Below are 21,554 nucleotides of genomic sequence, written 5' to 3' on the forward strand. Positions count from 1 at the left end.
TCTGGGATACTAACATTAGTATGTCCAGTACATTATGTATCGTCCGAGATACTAACATTAGGATGTCCAGTACATTATGTATCGTCCAGGATACTGACATTAGTATATCCAGTACATTATGTATCGTCTGGGATACTAACGTTAGGATGTCCAGTACATTATGTATCGTCTGGGATACTAACGTTAGGATGTCCAGTACATTATGTATCGTCCGGGATACTAACATTAGGATGTCCAGTACATTATGTATCGTCCGGGATACTAACGTTAGGATGTCCAGTACATTATGTATCCTCCGGGATACTAACATTAGGATGTCCAGTACATTATGTATCGCCCGGGATACTAACATTAGGATGTCCAGTACATTATGTATCGTCCGGGATACTAACATTAGGATGTCCAGTACATTATATATCGTCCGAGATACTAACATTAGGATGTCCAGTACGTTATGTATCGTCCGGGATACTAACATTAGGATGTCCAGTACATTATGTATCGTCCGGGATACTAACATTACCGTGTCCAGTACATTATGTATCGTCCGGGATACTAACATTAGGATGTCCAGTACATTATGTATCGTCCGGGATACTAACATTAGGATGTCCAGTACATTATGTATCGTTTGGGATACTAACATTAGGGTGTCCAGTACATTATGTATCGTCCGGGATACTAACATTAGTATGTCCAGTACATTATGTATCGTCCGGGATACTAACGTTAGGATGTCCAGTACATTATGTATCGTCCGGGATACTAACATTAGTATGTCCAGTACATTATGTATCGTCCGGGATACTAACATTACCGTGTCCAGTACATTATGTATCGTCCGAGATACTAACATTAGGATGTCCAGTACGTTATGTATCGTCCGGGATACTAACATTAGGATGTCCAGTACATTATGTATCGTCTGGGATACTAACATTACCGTGTCCAGTACATCATGTATCGTCCGGGATACTAACATTAGGATGTCCAGTACATTATGTATCGTCCGGGATACTAACATTAGGATGTCCAGTACATTATGTATCGTCCGGGATACTAACATAAGGATGTCCAGTACATTATGTATCGTCCGGGATACTAACATTAGGATGTCCAGTACATTATGTATCGTCCGAGATACTAACATTACCGTGTCCAGTACATTATGTATCGTTTGAGATACTAACGTTAGAATGTCCAGTACATTATGTATCGTCTGGGATACTAACATTAGGATGTCCAGAACATTATGTATCGTCCGGGATACTAACATTAGGATGTCCAGTACATTATGTATCGTCTGGGATACTAACATTACCGTGTCCAGTACATTATGTATCGTCCGGGATACTAACATTAGGATGTCCAGTACATTATGTATCGTCTGGGATACTAACATTAGGATGTCCAGAACATTATGTATCGTCCGGGATACTAACATTAGGATGTCCAGTACATTATGTATCGTCCGGGATACTAACATTACCGTGTCCAGTACATTATGTATCGTCCGGGATACTAACATTAGGATGTCCAGTACATTATGTATCGTCTGGGATACTAACATTAGGATGTCCAGTACATTATGTATCGTCCGGGATACTAACATTAGGATGTCCAGTACATTATGTATCGTCTGGGATACTAACATAAGAATGTCCAGTACATCATGTATCGTCCGGGATACTAACATTACCGTGTCCAGTACATTATGTATCGTTTGAGATACTAACATTAGGATGTCCAGTACATTATGTATCGTCCGGGATACTAACATTAGTATGTCCAGTACATTATGTATCGTCCGGGATACTAACGTTAGGATGTCCAGTACATTATGTATCGTCAGGGATACTAACATTAGGATGTCCAGAACATTATGTATCGTCCGTGATACTAACATTAGTATGTCCAGTACATTATGTATCGTCCTGGATACTAACATTAGGATGTCCAGTACATTATGTATCGTCCGGGATATTAACATTAGGATGTCCAGTACATTATGTATCGTCCGGGATACTAACGTTAATATGTCCAGTACATTATGTATCGTCCGGGATACTAACATTAGGATGTCCAGTACATTATGTATCGTCCGGGATACTAACATTAGGATGTCCAGTACATTATGTAGCGTCCGGGATACTAACATTGAGATGCCCAGTACATTATGTATCGTCCGGGATACTAACATTAGGATGTCCAGTACATTATGTAGCGTCCGGGATACTAACATTGAGATGCCCAGTACATTATGTATCGTCCGGGATACTAACGTTAGGCTGTCCATTACATTATGTATCGTCTGGGATACTAACATTAGTATGTCCAGTACATTATGTATCGTCCGGGATACTAACATTAGGATGTCCAGTACATTATGTAACGTCCGGGATACTAATGTTAGGATGTCCAGTACATTATGTATCGTCCGAGATACTAACATTAGGATGTCCAGTACATTATGTATCGTCCAGGATACTGACATTAGTATATCCAGTACATTATGTATCGTCTGGGATACTAACGTTAGGATGTCCAGTACATTATGTATCGTCTGGGATACTAACATTAGTATGTCCAGTACATTATGTATCATCGGGATACTAACATTAGGATGTCCAGTACATTATGTATCGTCCGGGATACTAACGTTAGGATGTCCAGTACATTATGTATCCTCCAGGATACTAACATTAGGATGTCCAGTACATTATGTATCGTCCGGGATACTAACATTAGGATGTCCAGTACATTATGTATCGTCCGGGATACTAACATTACCGTGTCCAGTACATTATGTATCGTCCGAGATACTAACATTAGGATGTCCAGTACATTATGTATCGTCCGGGATACTAACATTAGGATGTCCAGTACATTATGTATCGTCCGGGATACTAACATTACCGTGTCCAGTACATTATGTATCGTCCGGGATACTAACATTAGGATGTCCAGTACATTATCTATCGTCCGGGATACTAACATTAGGATGTCCAGTACATTATATATCGTCCGGGATACTAACATTAGGATGTCCAGTACATTATGTATCGTCCGAGATACTAACATTACCGTGTCCAGTACATTATGTATCGTTTGGGATACTAACATTAGGATGTCCAGTACATTATGTATCGTCCAGGATACTAACGTTAGGATGTCCAGCACATTATGTATCGTCCGGGATACTAACGTTAGGATGTCCAGTACATTATGTATCGTCCGGGATACTAACATTTGGATGTCCAGTACATTATGTATCGTCCGGGATACTAACATTAGGATGTCCAGTACATTATGTATCGTCCGGGATACTAACATTACCGTGTCCAGTACATTATGTATCGTCCGGGATACTAACATTAGGATATCCAGTACATTATGTATCGTCCGGGATACTAACATTAGGATGTCCAGTACATTATGTATCGTCTGGGATACTCACTATAGCGTGTCCAGTACATTATGTATCGTCCGGGATACTAACATTAGTATGTCCAGTACATTATGTATCGTCCGGGATACTAACATTACCGTGTCCAGTACATTATGTATCGTCCGGGATACTAACATTAGGATGTCCAGTACATTATGTATCGTCTGGGATAATAACATTAGGATGTCCAGTACATTATGTATCGTCTAGGATACTAACATTAGGATGTCTAGTACATTATGTATCGTCCGGGATACTAACATTAGGATGTCCAGTACATTATGTATCCTCCGAGATACTAACATTAGGATGTCCAGTACATTATGTATCGTCCGGGATACTAACATTAGTATGTCCAGTACATTATGTATCGTCCGGGATACTAACGTTAGGATGTCCAGTACATTATGTATCGTCCGGGATAATAACATTAGGATGTCCAGTACATTATGTATCGTCCGGGATACTAACATTATGATGTCCAGTACATTATGTATCGTCCGGGATACTAACATTAGTATGTCCAGTACATTATGTATCGTCCGGGATACTAACGTTAGGATGTCCAGTACATTATGTATCGTCTGGGATACTAACATTAGGATGTCCAGTACATTATGTATCCTCCGAGATACTAACATGAGGATGTCCAGTACATTATGTATCGTCCGGGATACTAACATTAGGATGTCCAGTACATTATGTATCGTCCGAGATACTAACATTAGGATGTCCAGTACATTATGTATCGTCTGGGATACTAACATTAGGATGTCCAGTACATTATGTATCGTCCGGGATACTAACATTAGGATGTCCAGTACATTATGTATCGTCTGGGATACTAACATTGGGATGTCCAGTACATTATGTATCGTCCGGGATACTAACGTTAGGATGTCCATTACATTATGTATCGTCCGGGATACTAACATTAGTATGTCCAGTACATTATATATCGTCCGGGATACTAACAATAGGATGTCCAGTACATTATATATCGTCCGGGATACTAACGTTAGGATGTCTAGTACATTATGTATCGTCTGGGATACTAACATTAGGATGTCCAGTACATTATGTATCGTCCGGGATACTAACATTAGTATGTCCAGTACATTATGTATCGTCCGGGATACTAACAATAGGATGTCCAGTACATTATATATCGTCCGGGATACTAACATTAGGATGTCCAGTACATTATGTATCGTCCGGGATACTAACAATAGGATGTCCAGTACATTATATATCGTCCGGGATACTAACAATAGGATGTCCAGTACATTATGTATCGTCCGGGATACTAACATTAGGATGTCCAGTACATTATGTATCGTCCGGGATACTAACATTAGTATGTCCAGTACATTATGTATCGTCCGGGATACTAACATTAGTATGTCCAGTACATTATGTATCGTCCGGGATACTAACATTAGTATGTCCAGTACATTATGTATCGTCCGGGATACTAACATTAGAATGTCCAGTACATTATGTATCGTCTGGGATACTAACGTTAGAATGTCCAGTACATTATGTATCGTCTGGGATACTAACGTTAGGATGTCCAGTACATTATGTATCGTCCAGGATACTAACATTAGGATGTCCAGTACATTATGTATCGTCCGGGATACTAACATTAAGATGTCCAGTACATTATGTATCGTCCGGGATACTAACATTAGGATGTCCAGTACATTATGTATCGTCCGGGATACTAACATAGTATGTCCAGTACATTATGTATCGTCCGGGATACTCACATTAGGATGTCCAGTACATTATGTATCGTCCGGGATACTAACGTTAGCTTGTCCAGTACATTATGTATCGTCCGGGATACTAACATTAGGATGTCCAGTACATTATGTATCGTCCGGGATACTAACATTAAGATGTCCAGTACATTATGTATCGTCCGGGATACTAACATTAGGATGTCCAGTACATCATGTATCGTCCGGGATACTAACATTAGTATGTCCAGTACATTATGTATCGTCCGGGATACTCACATTAGGATGTCCAGTACATTATGTATCGTCTGGGATACTAACATTAGGATGTCCAGTACATTATGTATCGTCCAGGATACTAACATTAGGATGTCCAGTACATTATGTATCGTCCGGGACACTAACATTAAGATGTCCAGTACATTATGTATCGTCCGGGATACTAACATTAGGATGTCCAGTACATCATGTATCGTCCGAGATACTAACATTAGGATCTCCAGTACATTATGTATCGTCTGGGATAATAACATTAGGATGTCCAGTACATTATGTATCGTCTGGGATACTAACATTAGGATGTCTAGTACATTATGTATCGTCCGGGATACTAACATTAGGATGTCCAGTACATTATGTATCCTCCGAGATACTAACATTAGGATGTCCAGTACATTATGTATCGTCCGGGATACTAACATTAGGATGTCCAGTACATTATGTATCGTCCGAGATACTAACATTAGGATGTCCAGTACATTATGTATCGTCTGGGATACTAACATTAGGATGTCCAGTACATTATGTATCGTCCGGGATACTAACATTAGGATGTCCAGTACATTATGTATCGTCTGGGATACTAACATTGGGATGTCCAGTACATTATGTATCGTCCGGGATACTAACGTTAGGATGTCCATTACATTATGTATCGTCCGGGATACTAACATTAGTATGTCCAGTACATTATATATCGTCCGGGATACTAACAATAGGATGTCCAGTACATTATATATCGTCCGGGATACTAACGTTAGGATGTCTAGTACATTATGTATCGTCTGGGATACTAACATTAGTATATCCAGTACATTATGTATCGTCCGGGATACTAACAATAGGATGTCCAGTACATTATATATCGTCCGGGATACTAACATTAGGATGTCCAGTACATTATGTATCGTCCGGGATACTAACAATAGGATGTCCAGTACATTATATATCGTCCGGGATACTAACAATAGGATGTCCAGTACATTATGTATCGTCCGGGATACTAACATTAGGATGTCCAGTACATTATGTATCGTCTGGGATACTAACATTAGGATGTCCAGTACATTATGTATCGTCCGGGATACTAACATTAGGATGTCCAGTACATTATGTATCGTCCGGGATACTAACGTTAATATGTCCAGTACATTATGTATCGTCCGGGATACTAACATTAGGATGTCCAGTACATTATGTATCGTCTGGGATACTAACATTGGGATGTCCAGTACATTATGTATCGTCCGGGATACTAACGTTAGGATGTCCATTACATTATGTATCGTCCGGGATACTAACATTAGTATGTCCAGTACATTATATATCGTCCGGGATACTAACAATAGGATGTCCAGTACATTATATATCGTCCGGGATACTAACGTTAGGATGTCTAGTACATTATGTATCGTCTGGGATACTAACATTAGTATATCCAGTACATTATGTATCGTCCGGGATACTAACAATAGGATGTCCAGTACATTATATATCGTCCGGGATACTAACATTAGGATGTCCAGTACATTATGTATCGTCCGGGATACTAACAATAGGATGTCCAGTACATTATATATCGTCCGGGATACTAACAATAGGATGTCCAGTACATTATGTATCGTCCGGGATACTAACATTAGGATGTCCAGTACATTATGTATCGTCTGGGATACTAACATTAGGATGTCCAGTACATTATGTATCGTCCGGGATACTAACATTAGGATGTCCAGTACATTATGTATCGTCCGGGATACTAACATTACCGTGTCCAGTACATTATGTATCGTCCGGGATACTAACATTAGAATGTCCAGTACATTATGTATCGTCTGGGATACTAACGTTAGAATGTCCAGTACATTATGTATCGTCTGGGATACTAACGTTAGGATGTCCAGTACATTATGTATCGTCCAGGATACTAACATTAGGATGTCCAGTACATTATGTATCGTCCGGGATACTAACATTAAGATGTCCAGTACATTATGTATCGTCCGGGATACTAACATTAGGATGTCCAGTACATTATGTATCGTCCGGGATACTAACATTAGTATGTCCAGTACATTATGTATCGTCCGGGATACTCACATTAGGATGTCCAGTACATTATGTATCGTCCGGGATACTAACGTTAGCTTGTCCAGTACATTATGTATCGTCCGGGATACTAACATTAGGATGTCCAGTACATTATGTATCGTCCGGGATACTAACATTAAGATGTCCAGTACATTATGTATCGTCCGGGATACTAACATTAGGATGTCCAGTACATCATGTATCGTCCGGGATACTAACATTAGTATGTCCAGTACATTATGTATCGTCCGGGATACTCACATTAGGATGTCCAGTACATTATGTATCGTCTGGGATACTAACGTTAGGATGTCCAGTACATTATGTATCGTCCAGGATACTAACATTAGGATGTCCAGTACATTATGTATCGTCCGGGATACTAACATTAAGATGTCCAGTACATTATGTATCGTCCGGGATACTAACATTAAGATGTCCAGTACATCATGTATCGTCCGAGATACTATGTCCAGTACATTATGTATCGTCCGGGATACTCACATTAGGATGTCCAGTACATTATGTATCGTCCGGGATACTAACGTTAGGATGTCCAGTACTTTATGTATCGTCCGGGATACTAACATTAGGATGTCCAGTACATTATGTATCGTCCGGGATACTAACATTAAGATGTCCAGTACATTATGTATCGTCCGGGATACTAACATTAGGATGTCCAGTACATCATGTATCGTCCGGGATACTAACATTAGTATGTCCATTACATTATGTATCGTCCGGGATACTCACATTAGGATGTCCAGTACATTATGTATCGTCCGGGATACTAACATTAGGATGTCCAGTACATTATGTATCGTCCGGGATACTAACGTTAGGATGTCCAGTACATTATGTATCGTCCGGGATACTAACATTAGGATGTCCAGTACATTATGTATCGTCCGGGATACTAACATTAAGATGCCCAGTACATTATGTATCGTCCGGGATACTAACATTAGGATGTCCAGTACATTATGTATCGTCCGGGATACTAACATTAGGATGTCCAGTACATTATGTATCGTCCGGGATACTAACATTAGTATGTCCAGTACTTTATGTATCGTCCGGGATACTAACATTAGGATGTCCAGTACATTATGTATCGTCCGGGATACTAACATTACCGTGTCCAGTACATTATGTATCGTCCGGGATACTAACATTAGGATGTCCAGTACATTATGTATCGTCCGGGATACTAACTTTGGGATGTCCAGTACATTATGTATCGTCCGGGATACTAACATTAGGATGTCCAGTACATTATGTATCGTCCGGGATACTAACTTTGGGATGTCCAGTACATTATGTATCGTCCGGGATACTAACATTAGGATGTCCAGTACATTATGTATCGTCCGGGATATTAACATTAGGATGTCCAGTACATTATGTATCGTCCGGGATACTAACGTTAATATGTCCAGTACATTATGTATCGTCCGGGATACTAACATTAGGATGTCCAGTACATTATGTATCGTCCGGGATACTAACATTAGGATGTCCAGTACATTATGTATCGTCCGGGATACTAACATTAGGATGTCCAGTACATTATGTATCGTCCGGGATACTAACATTACCGTGTCCAGTACATTATGTATGGTCCGGGATACTAACATTAGGATGTCCAGTACATTATGTATCGTCCGGGATACTAACATTAGGATGTCCAGTACATTATGTTTCGTCTGGGATACTAACATTGGGATGTCCAGTACATTATGTATCGTCCGGGATACTAACATTAGAATGTCCAGTACTTTATGTATCGTCCGGGATACTAACATTAGGATGTCCAGTACATTATGTATCGTCTGGGATACTAACATTAGGATGTCCAGTACGTTATGTATCGTCCGGGATACTAACATTAGGATGTCCAGTACATTATGTATCGTCCGGGATACTAACATTAACGTGTCCAGTACATTATGTATCGTCCGGGATACTAACATTAGGATGTCCAGTAGATTGTGTATCGTCCGGGATACTAATGTTAGGATGTCCAGTACATTATGTTTACTATACGCGTCATATGCATCGACAGCTTTTCTTTTCACGAGTTGGACATAATTTGACACCTGCACCGAATCGCTCCGTAACAAGTGGTAGCTGTGGTCATTTTGATATGCAATTGACCAGTGTTCAATTGACAGTTCGTGAAGTGAAAAACAATGCAAAAAAATGGAAAGCATGAGCTCTTTTTAATCGAATGGTACTAGGTTCCCGTGCATTACAACCGGTCAGAGAGAGCATGCTTTGTGTATAACCCATAATATCCTCCCATGCATCATCATTGTGTCTCTATAAATAGTCAGAATTTAGTTCTTAAGTACTACAATGTAGAATTAAATGTATTAAACGTTTATTATAGCTATATAATACAGATGCTGTTGTTTTCCTTCTAGGACGACCAACTGATACATTTCAAATCAACATGAAAACAGCTTGTAGCAGTGTTAAAACCGGTGTCATTATACGCAATTATTTGAGTATTTAGGAATTCGACAAGATATATCTTAAGTAGAGCTAAACAACCACACACCACACGCTTTTATCGTCTTCTATCCTTGATGGTTTGTTATCTAAATAACCTAATTGAAGAAAACGAAACAAAACAAAACAAAAGCAAAAACAAACCAAAAAAAAATAACAAAAAAATAACAAAAATAACAAAAGGCAAAGAAAAAGAAACCGAAAAAAACAACAAAAGAGACAAAACAAAATAAAACAAAACATGAATATAAGATCTGTGAATATTTTTTTTTTATCGTTAGATAGTATCGCCATTGCCCTCTTCTTCACTTTACCTATACGGTCTATAACAGTAAGTTATAATTTAAAGGAACAATGTGTAGTTGTTGTTTGACGATGCTTTTCACATCTGAAACAAAAACTAGACGACTTAATTTTGACAAAGGGGAGTAACTCTGATAGCCTTAGCAATACATGTCTCACAAATGAGCGAGGCGGGCTGTTTATGTGTTTTGTTGTAAATATCGACGTATGTTAGGTTGGTTTTTTAGTATATTTAATATGAGGTGTAGAATGGGTAATTGATTTACACCTTTATGTGAAATGTGTGATACCGCTTATCATTTAGTCAATGATACGAAACAACCTTCAAGATATGGGAAAAGTAGGAAAATAATGTAGAAAGTTAATAGTTTTATGTGGATAAAATATTTGAATTTTTCAAGTTGTTTGGCAGTTGTGCTTGGACGAACATGACCTCAACAAATTTTGAACATAGATAACATATTTTGAATGATTTTATTGATAATAGAACATATTGTTGATATTTATATCACTTACCTTTGATTATGTTCCATTTCTGAAATCATAAACCTATTGAAGAAGCATGGGAAATGTGCAATTTACCTTGTGCTTCATCTTATTTATGATCTTAATACGAAATACATGGTAGATCTATAGGATACACATATTTAAACGTAATGATATATCACTAAGATAACAAATACTATCGAAAATCACATGACATTTTTCTGTCATTGAGGTCACATTGAAACAGCTTATATGGTTTTAACGTTATTTAGTCCCCATTCCGTCCAAACATTTGTTTGTGTGAAGTTTCATATCGAAATCCTGTCTGACGTGATTCCTATAAGATCGGAATAATGTGTACACCAGGAAATATCAGTATCCACACTGATAGCTTTATATATGTACACTATATCGAGTAATCGCAGAATTAACCTCCCCGGACTGCAGGGAAAGTAGATCATCAGAAAATATTGTTTTTCTTTTTCGGTGATCTATAAAACTTTAACTAAATAGACCGGGTCATTACCGTCCATAATATGATTAGTTAATTTCCTTTGAGAATTGTTTGATCAAATTATTTTTTATCATGATTAATGCTGTTATCGTCGAAATAGATCCCCACATAAAACGACCGCGTGCTAATACGTTTGGATATCGGCTATATGGTGACGTCGATCTTGCGGAAGGCCCTACGGAATGGCCGACAATAAATGGTATAAAGGGCAAACAGATACATACAGGGGCGATGGAATTCGGACTGTATCAACGGACAAAAGATTGGGACCTATGTTACCAAACGCTTATCATAGAAATGTACGCACTACACACGCATGTATGCACAAACATTGAGAATAGATGATTTCACACCTAATCCAAGATAGTCACATTGCTTCACGAATAACGCTACAGGTAGTTATGATACCAAGACATTCCACTAATAGGTTCGACGTTTAACTACTCGAGAAATGACAGAACTGTATTTTGAACCGTCACCATATTCCGTAGTATTGTAACAATGCTGCCGCGGACACGTGGTTAATTGTTCAAAAATGAAAGGATTGCCAGAATAAGCGGATTTTCCTGTTTATCACATCCAACTCGAGTTGCACACGAATTCTGACTAAGATCCAAACCTTGTAACTACTCAAGAAATGACGACACAACTGTATTTTGAACCGGCACAATATTCCATAGTATTGTAACAATGCTGCCGCGCGCGGACACGTAGTTAATTGTTCACAAATGAAAGGATTGCCAGAATAAGCAGATCTTCCTGTTTATCACATCCCACTCGATGTGCACAATGAATTTGACTAAGATCCGAACCTTCTAACTACTCAAGAAATGACGACAGAACTTTATTTGAACAGTCACCATATTCCGTAGTATTGTATCAATGCTGCCGGGGACATGTGGTTTATTGTTCACCAATTAAAGGATTGCCAGAATAAGCAGATTTTCCTGTTTATCACATCCTACTCGAGGTGCACATGCACACGAATTTTGACAAAGATCCGAACTTTCTAACTACTCAAGAAATCACGACAGAACTTTATTTGAACAGTCACCATATTCCATAGTATTGTATCAATGCTGCCGGGGACATGTGGTTTATTGTTCACCAATGAAAGGATTGCCGGAATAAGCAGATTTTCCTGTTCATCACATCCCACTCGAGAACTAACCTAGCACTTTTTAGTAGCAGTTACGCTTACCCTAGCGAAGATGAAGGGAGAAGAGAGAAGACCCTACCCTGTGAATATGGTTTATCAAGGTTTTTGACGACTATCTAAACACCTAAATAATAGTTCGAAATATTAAATATTGGCCTAAAAATACCCTATCCTCTGGGCCGGCGTTATCACACCGAAAAACCGCCGAGGTATCTTCGTCGTGCAAGTTAGACATTCTCACACGGGACACCAATTTAAGTCCTATCAGACGGACTTGATGTCAGTCGTAAACGGTTAATTGGAGTACTAGTGCCTTATTTTTGTATCCGCACTTCTAAGACTTCGTTCGATGTCTAATTCAGAATATATGATTAGTCCATTATATATGGCATACAAATCGCGTAGTGAATTGTGTGGACAAAAATTATGTATATTAAAGATGTGATTCTACCAAAAATAATCATAAATACTGGTAAAATATCTTCTAATCATAAACTATATACACTATTACTTACCCACCTGCTAATTAAAAATCACTGATAGCCAACTAGATTTACTTTCAAAATGAAGGGAGGTTACTCTTACTGTTCAACTTGCTATAAGCGTTATTTCTTAGCACATAACTGTATCTAAATAAAATTATTTTATAATTTAAAAAAACTGAGTGAATATTGCGATATTAACAACGATGAGAATGGGACACTTAAGCCTTTGTAACGTTTAATCTTTTTCAATGTTTTCATTTTCGTTTCGTTTTATTTCGTTTCGTTTCGTTTGATTTCGTTGCGTTTCGTTTCGTTTTGCTTTCGTTTTGCACTTTACAGGTACCCAATTTAAATGAGTTAATGCTATAAAATCAAAAGTAAACGGAAATTGTGTATTGTCTCAACTAATATAAGTTACCGAAAATTAGTCGCCGCCACGGCTATTATTACGAGCAGGCACAGACAAATTCACAAACAGAACCGAAATTGGCGTACACGGCTCCCTGAGTTAGCGGTTAGCTAATGGGACAATCGGCGAGAAAATGAGGACACACGATAGTGAACGCCATAAATAAAATCTTATAAATATCGGCAACTAGTTGGAAAGATGGAAGAGAGCGAAGGAAGCCGTGTCAGTCGAGTCGAACGAGGAATTAGTATTGCTTCTGGAAAGTTTTGCGGGATATTTTTTTCGTAATGAAGTTCTGCTTGAAGTTACACTTGTTACCGTGCTGACAAATCACATACACTATAACTAAATATTACCTCATTGAACCATAATAAATGATTTTACAAGTAGACTGTGTATGTGTCGTATCTTTAGCTATTTCCTTCATTTACATTCTTGTACACATCAGTTTGTAAACACGGCACCTGTGTTTGCGCCTTTTGGTATTTTTTGATATTCTTAACTCATGTACTTGCTATAATATTAACATGCATGTTACCTTAACATACAATGTTAGTAATTGGTGTAACACAGGATATAAATGGGGTTTATATAATCACAACAAGAACGGTACACATACATGTACATGTACATCACTTGCTACGCTATACCATGTGATTTTTACTGAACTGGTGTGGTTTTTGGCGGACTGGATGTCACAATTAATCAAAAATAAGAGTGTAAGCTACTTCTATGCATAAATCTTATAAATTAATGTACAACACAAAATCACAGTATTGAACGACAGCACAATTTGGGATGTTTCTGTGTCCTACATCCCATTTTGTACGAACGTACACATACCCATATGTAATCTAATCGCTGGTGATATATATGCTACAGTATTACAACTTATGCCGTTTGATGTATATGCTGTAGTATTATAACTTATGCCGTTTGATGTACAATGTATATGCTGTAGTATTATAACATGCCTTTTGATGTATATGCTGCAGTATTATAACTTATGCCTTTTGATGTATATGCTGTAGTATTACAACTTATGCCTTTTGATGTATATGCTGCAGTATTACAACTTATACCTTTTGATGTATATGCTGCAGTATTATAACTTATGCCTTTTGATGTATATGCCGTAGTATTATAACTTATGCCGTTTGATGTATATGCTGTAGTTTAACAACTTATGCCTTTTGATTTATATGCTGCAGTATTATAACTTATGCCTTTTGATGTATATGCTGCAGTATTACAACTTATACCTTTTGATGTATATGCCGTAGTATTATAACTTATGCCTTTTGATGTATATGCTGCAGTATTATAACATGCCTTTTGATGTATATGCTGTAGTATTATAACTTATGCCTTTTGATGTATATGCTGTAGTATTATAACATGCCTTTTGATGTATATGCTGCAGTATTATAACTTATGCCTTTTGATGTATATGCTGTAGTATTATAACTTATGCCTTTTGATGTATATGCTGCAGTATTATAACTTATGCCATTTGATGTATATGCTGAAGTATTATAACTAATGCCTTTTGATGTATATGCCGCAATGCTGAATTGAAAATTGCTTCTAACAAAATGTTTAAAAAAGTGAATTCATAGTTATTACTTTCATCATCATTATTATCACCATCATCATTTTTATACATATATTATTGTGTCATTTAGTTATGATGAGTTCCTGGCCACGTCATAGTGTAAACAACAAAGACGTCCACACTGCCAAACCCAGGCCTCCGAATCAAAAGAGGATATTCACAATATTCTTGGACAACTCAACGAACACTATAAGCGGTAACGGTTAATGCAGTTATGAAGCAAATAGTTCTTGACGGCCAGAAATATAAACCTAAATGTAGATTAAAGACGTTTACATATCTGGAAATGTGTGACAGGAACAGCCTGTTACTAGGCCTATACATTGTTACAACGTAGTGAAAAACTGTGTTTTATTTCATTTTTGATAGGTTCGAGCAATAAAGTCTGTGGCATGGAAAGCTATTCTTTGTTCCATTTCCTTAGACACGTATCAGAGGCTGTGCAACTAATAAACTCTTCCATGACAAGAACTGGATAATATGCTATGTTTGCTTCACAGTCTTGCAACCCTGTCCTGAACTTATAAAATTATTTACAATTTATGAACTACAAGACCTAATTCAAATCTGTTTAGCGAACGATGTCGGGTCTTTTATCTAAACCTAGCCTTTGTCCAAACCGGACACTGGTTTTGGCGTGTTTGTCCGTAATTATCACAAGGTGACTAATTGTTTTTTAACGTAAGCGCGTATGTAATGTAAAAGGGCCCGTCTGCCCGGGTTCGTGGATATGTTTGTTTTACCATTTAATTATCCATGCGGTTGCGCATGCTCACCTGTCCGGACAATTGTCTTGGTCACTTTGATTCGGACCAATAAAGAATTCAGACAGACCTCCAAAAGTAGTTGTCTCTGCATTATATTTTACAGCATTAAAAAGTACACAAGTTCCTGATGAAAACTAATTACATAGTAGTATCTAAATTGACGCCATTTGGTGACGGTAAGAAAGGATACGAATCTTTGGTTTCGGTTTGTTTTTGTTTAACGTCCTATTAACAGCCAGGGTCATTTAAGGACGTGCCAGGTTTTGGAGGTGGAGGAAAGCTGAAGTACCCGGAGAAAAACCACCGGCCTACGGTCAGTAACTGGCAACTGCCCCCAGGTACATGTAGGTTTCGAACTCGCAACCCAGTGGTGGAGGGCTAGTGATAAATTTAAAGTGTCGGGACAACCACTCGTCCACCGCGGCCCCGGATACGAATCTAAGTAAAATTGGCGATTTAAAAAAAAAATCGTATTTTCAATGAAATTACAAAATCTACTATAGCAGTTACAGAGCGGATATTGAATAGTTGAATAGAACATAATAATTATAGTTTAGGAATTTGACAAGATATCGATATTTTTCACCCAGGCTTGCATTCATAAAACAATATCAGTATATTCTGTTCTACGATATTTCGCGGGTACAAAAATGATAAATGGAACAACCTCGAAATTATCTATTAGTACCTACATTACTGTATATAATATGTTCATTTGATTTTATCCGGATCTTTTCTCATGATCAATGTATTGGTCATATACAACAATAAACTCATGACGTTATTATTATTCGTATCGAAACGAAACCAAAAGTCATTTAATCGATACTAGCAGCATTCCATCTGGCTCTAACTGTAACGATATTGTGTCGTGTGTCACGCAATGACTATCTGTCCTATAGTCACCGGCTGTGTTGTCTACTAGCCTATTGTGTTTGGTGATCAGTTCGACCGTGTTTGTTTTGTCCCGTGCATCATTATATTTTTATTCTGCTGCCGGACTATTATACCAGTGGTTGAGCTATGGACCTTATAACTATCAATGTCCGGGGCACTATATTTATGACAAATGCGTCTAATATTCGTAACATTCTGCTTACCTCCCCACTTCTCAACCTCAACGAACACTCGCAGTACTATAATCCTAAGCGACAGGAGTACTTTTTCGACAGAAATGCTGCTGTGTTTGAGACAGTTCTTGATTATTTTGTCACCGATAAACTTCACGTGCCGACGAATGTTTGCGCTGAACGTGTTCGGGAGGAGTTAGCGTTCTGGGGAATTCCTGACAGGCATATAGAGAAATGTTGCTGGAAAACGTTTTTCCAGTCGACAGAGGATATGAACACTCTACAAAAGTTACTTAAATACATTCCCTGTGTCCAGAGGCGTGACCGATGCTGCAGCTGGACACCAACGCCAAAGCGTTCACAGACATACGATATGAGATCCCGAATGTGGTCATTTCTTCACGATTATCAGTCTTCAACATCAGCAAAGGTAAAGTACCTAAATCTATTTTGTATCTTTGTTTTGTTGCTTTGATAATACCGCTTTTATATTTACGGGATATTTAGTGTTAAGGCTGTATTTGATACTCGTTACGTCACCGGGATATTTCATGTTACTGTAATGTCGTATTTGATACTCGTTACGTCAATAAGATATAACCTGTTAATGTTGCATTTTATACTCGTTACGTCACTGGGGTATTTAGTGTTAATGCTGTACTTGATACTCGTTAAGTCACTGGGGTATTTAGTGTTAATGCTGTACTTGATACTCGTTACGTCACTGGGGTATTTAGTGTTAATGCTGTACTTGATACTCGTTACGTCACTGGGGTATTTAGTGTTAATGCTGTAATTGATACTCGTTACGTCACTGGGGTATTTAGTGTTAATGCTGTACTTGATACTCGTTACGTCACTGGGATATTTCGTGTTAATGCTGTAATTGATACTCGTTACGTCACTGGGGTATTTAGTGTTAATGCTGTAATTGATACTCGTTACGTCACTGGGATATTTAGTGTTAATGCTGTAATTGATACTCGTTACGTCACTGGGATATTTAGTGTTAATGCTGTACTTGATACTCGTTACGTCACTGGGGTATTTAGTGTTAATGCTGTAATTGATACTCGTTACGTCACTGGGATATTTAGTGTTAATGCTGTACTTGATACTCGTTACGTCACTGGGGTATTTAGTGTTAATGCTGTACTTGATACTCGTTACGTCACTGGGGTATTTAGTGTTAATGCTGTAATTGATACTCGTTACGTCACTGGGGTATTTAGTGTTAATGCTGTACTTGATACTCGTTACGTCACTGGGATATTTCGTGTTAATGCTGTAATTGATACTCGTTACGTCACTGGGGTATTTAGTGTTAATGCTGTAATTGATACTCGTTACGTCACTGGGATATTTAGTGTTAATGCTGTAATTGATACTCGTTACGTCACTGGGATAATACTCGTTACGTCACTGGGGTATTTCGTGTTGATGCTGTATTTTTATGTTAGTTTGTCGAGTGTTCATTATTGGTTTTAACTAGGGGCCGCGGTGGCCAAGTGGTTAAGGTGTCCCGACACTTTAACACTAGCCCTCCACCTATGGGTTGCGAGTTCGAAACCTACGTGGGACAGTTGCCAGGTACTGACCGGAGGCCGATGGTTTTTCTCCGGGTACACCGGCTTTCCTTCACCTCCAAAACCTGGCACGACCTTAAATGACACTGGCTGTTTAGTTTAGTTTAGTTTAGTTTATTCGACTTGAAGCCTTACGGCTCATAAGTATAACATAGAAGCATCAACATGCACATATATACAATACGTAACTAATTGTTATAGAGGATGAACAAAACAGTAGGCGTAACTGGTGAAAAGCATCCGCAAACATTGATTTTAACAACAAAAGCACAATTTGTCAGAGTATTCAGAGGGTGGACAAAACAATAAACATAACTGGAGACGAGTACCTTAAGTCATTAATAAAAAGTAAATAATACAGTTTGTTAGAGTAGATAGATAGTAGTTACTAAACAATAGGTATAACTAATATAAGTAACTAGGATTTTTCAAATGCAAATATATACTTCGTGAGAATAATTACATGATGAACAAACAATATATATAAATAGATATAAATAGAGATAAGTAACTAACATCGTTAATACAACATTAAATACAAAGTGTACATAATTTAGATGAATAGTTAGGGTATGAACAAAAAATACTTATAGCTAGATATAAACACGTACAATACGATATTGATCTATACTAAAGGTTGGAATCTCGACCGTAGTAACCAGCTTGATTGTAAATATTTTCCAAGATTACATAACTCTTTTTTATTGTGAACAGAAAGCAATTGGACAAGTTTAAAAGAAGACGGGTGATTCCAATAATATTTTTTAATGAATCTTTTTCGAATATCAACATATAGTGGACAAATAAGGATGAAATGGAATTCGTCCTCTACTTGGTTCTGGTTGCAATAACGACATAACCTAGGCTGTTAATATGACGTTAAACAAAAACAAACTAAAGGTTTTAACTATATGTTTGTACAATGGTGTTGCGGTACTATTGTATGTTACCTGTTATACTGGTAACTTGGTTATGCTGTATTCTATAGTGGTTAAGTTGTATAAATTGCGTTTGTCTAATGGATCCTGTTTAGACAGATGACAAGATGAGATGTTATTTGGGTGTTGTAGGATATGGAATGGTAAAACTACGTATTGATTTTTTAAATATTTTACCGTCTTCATATCATATATACATATCAGGCTCATGGTGATATACGCTTTATAGAGATATATTTTATTCATGAAATGTAGCATTGCCATGACACGGTCCAATCAGCAGCATTGTTTTATTGATTAGACAACACTAACTTCAATGTACACAGGTCAACCAAGTACTTAATGCTTTTCAGTGTTCTACAAACAACAATTGTTTATTTTAAATTTTGCGAAATGTTTTCAATTCCTGAAACAAATCGGCATTTGTCTTGTTGATAAGCCTTTATCAAACAAAAGAAAAGCTTCTTTCCTTTTTTTCTCAACTAAAACAGAGATTTATATATTGAAAGCTAAAGAAAATGTTTTTAAGTGAAATATAAGAATTGTTTTAATAGGATTAAACTTTAGAATCACCCAAACATCTGTATATGTTGTAATGACAATGGGAATCATTAAATTAAGTTCACAAATATAACATCATTAAATATATTTCTACGTTGGTTGTCTACTAGGTACACCACTCCCTGATCTGTATGACGATCCTTATCTCCACCATCCTAATGCTGCTGAAGACAGTCAAGTCTGTACGCTACGAAAATCCGATCCCACTCCAACTGGAAAACCATACTTCTGAGGCCCTCCGCATGTACTGGAATACTTCTCCGCATATGTCTATAGTCATCCTGGAAGCGATCACAAATACCTTTCTGACCATAGAATGGATGCTGAAATTCGCTACGTGTCCAAACCGAACGTTTTTTATGAAACAATTTCTTAATGTTACCGACCTAATGGCATGGCTTGGCACGTGGGTGACCCTTACCCTCGACATCAAATCATGTGCCTTCTTCTTCTCTACCGGCCACCTGATGCCGGTCATCTTGCCATTGTGTATACTCACGGCCAGTCGAGGGTTCCGTGTGTTTCGGTTGATATCCGATAATTGTGGCGTGAAGATTCTGGTATTGTCGGTATATTCGAGTTTACGCGAGCTTTGTATCCTTCTCATGACCTTCTCGTGTGCCGCCATTGTGTTCGCTATCCTGTTATACAGTGTTCAGTTACAGAGTAACTCCAGAATGTCCCCATCCGATGCGGTCGTCGCCATTTGGTGGGCAGTTATCACCATGACTACAGTCGGATACGGAGATTACTACCCGACAGAACCATTAGGACACGTAGTCGGAGTGATCTGTTCCATCACAGGAATCGTACTCATTGCACTTCCGATTGCTGTGACGTCCTCAACATTTAGTGACTTTTATAATTTCAGTAAATATAGAGCGTGTTATCAAGAGTTGCTTGAAAAGGACGGAGAAAATGACAAGAAAACTGGCTACAATAATGAAGTCGTTCCTATGTAAATAAATAGGAAACTATATGAGACATACTTGTGTTCAGGTTTATAACTGTTTCCTGTATAAGGCAAGTGCCTGGTTAAAACTTTTGAATCAGGTTGGTTTAAACTGCATGTTTTGATTTTGTTAATTATTTTGTATATCACAATTATGTTGCTACACGAAAGTAACATTGTATCAACTAACAGCTAAAATATTTCATACGTTTGTATATATTGCAGTCACTGATTATTATCATAATATATATATCAAAATATTCATCTAATCAAAATGATAATAATAAACTATAGATGTGCATGTGATGTACTAAAACCGACCCCGAATAACGACATGATAACGACATTGTCAGAGATCCTATCAAATACCGTGATGATTAGACCAGGTGTTCCGGAATAATTAGCGTCTTCTGCTTCATCGGCGGCACCAGCTACACAAATCTAGGTCACAACGACACCCGCCATACAAATCTAGGTCACAACGACACCCACCATGCAAATCTAGGTCACAACGACACCCGCCATACAAATCTAGGTCACGACGACACCCGCCATACAGATCTAGGTCACGACGACACCCGCCATACAAATCTATGTAAAACCCAATTTAAATAAATTACATTTTAAAA

General features: G+C 37.8%; 1 protein-coding gene across 1 annotated transcript; it reads left to right on the plus strand.

The window, feature by feature from the left end:
• Positions 1-16,780: 16,780 nt before the first annotated feature.
• LOC117332406 (potassium voltage-gated channel protein Shaw-like) lies at positions 16,781-21,322 on the plus strand. Its single transcript, XM_033891290.1, has 2 exons — positions 16,781-17,318; positions 20,084-21,322. The coding sequence occupies exons 1-2, from the start codon at positions 16,842-16,844 to the stop codon at positions 20,933-20,935; spliced, it is 1,329 nt and encodes a 442-aa protein (XP_033747181.1). The 5' UTR covers positions 16,781-16,841; the 3' UTR covers positions 20,936-21,322.
• The last annotated feature ends 232 nt before the right edge of the window (positions 21,323-21,554 follow it).

The sequence above is a fragment of the Pecten maximus genome, chromosome 8, assembly GCF_902652985.1.
Source record: "Pecten maximus chromosome 8, xPecMax1.1, whole genome shotgun sequence".
Lineage (NCBI taxonomy): Eukaryota > Metazoa > Mollusca > Bivalvia > Pectinida > Pectinidae > Pecten > Pecten maximus.

Excerpts from the sequence above, each read along its gene's own strand:
- LOC117332406 (XM_033891290.1), top strand. The coding sequence starts at position 16,842 with ATGGACCTTATAACTATCAATGTCCGGGGCACTATATTTATGACAAAT. Across the intron at positions 17,319-20,083 it reads AGTCTTCAACATCAGCAAAG|GTACACCACTCCCTGATCTG; the intron begins GTAAAGTACCTA and ends GTTGTCTACTAG.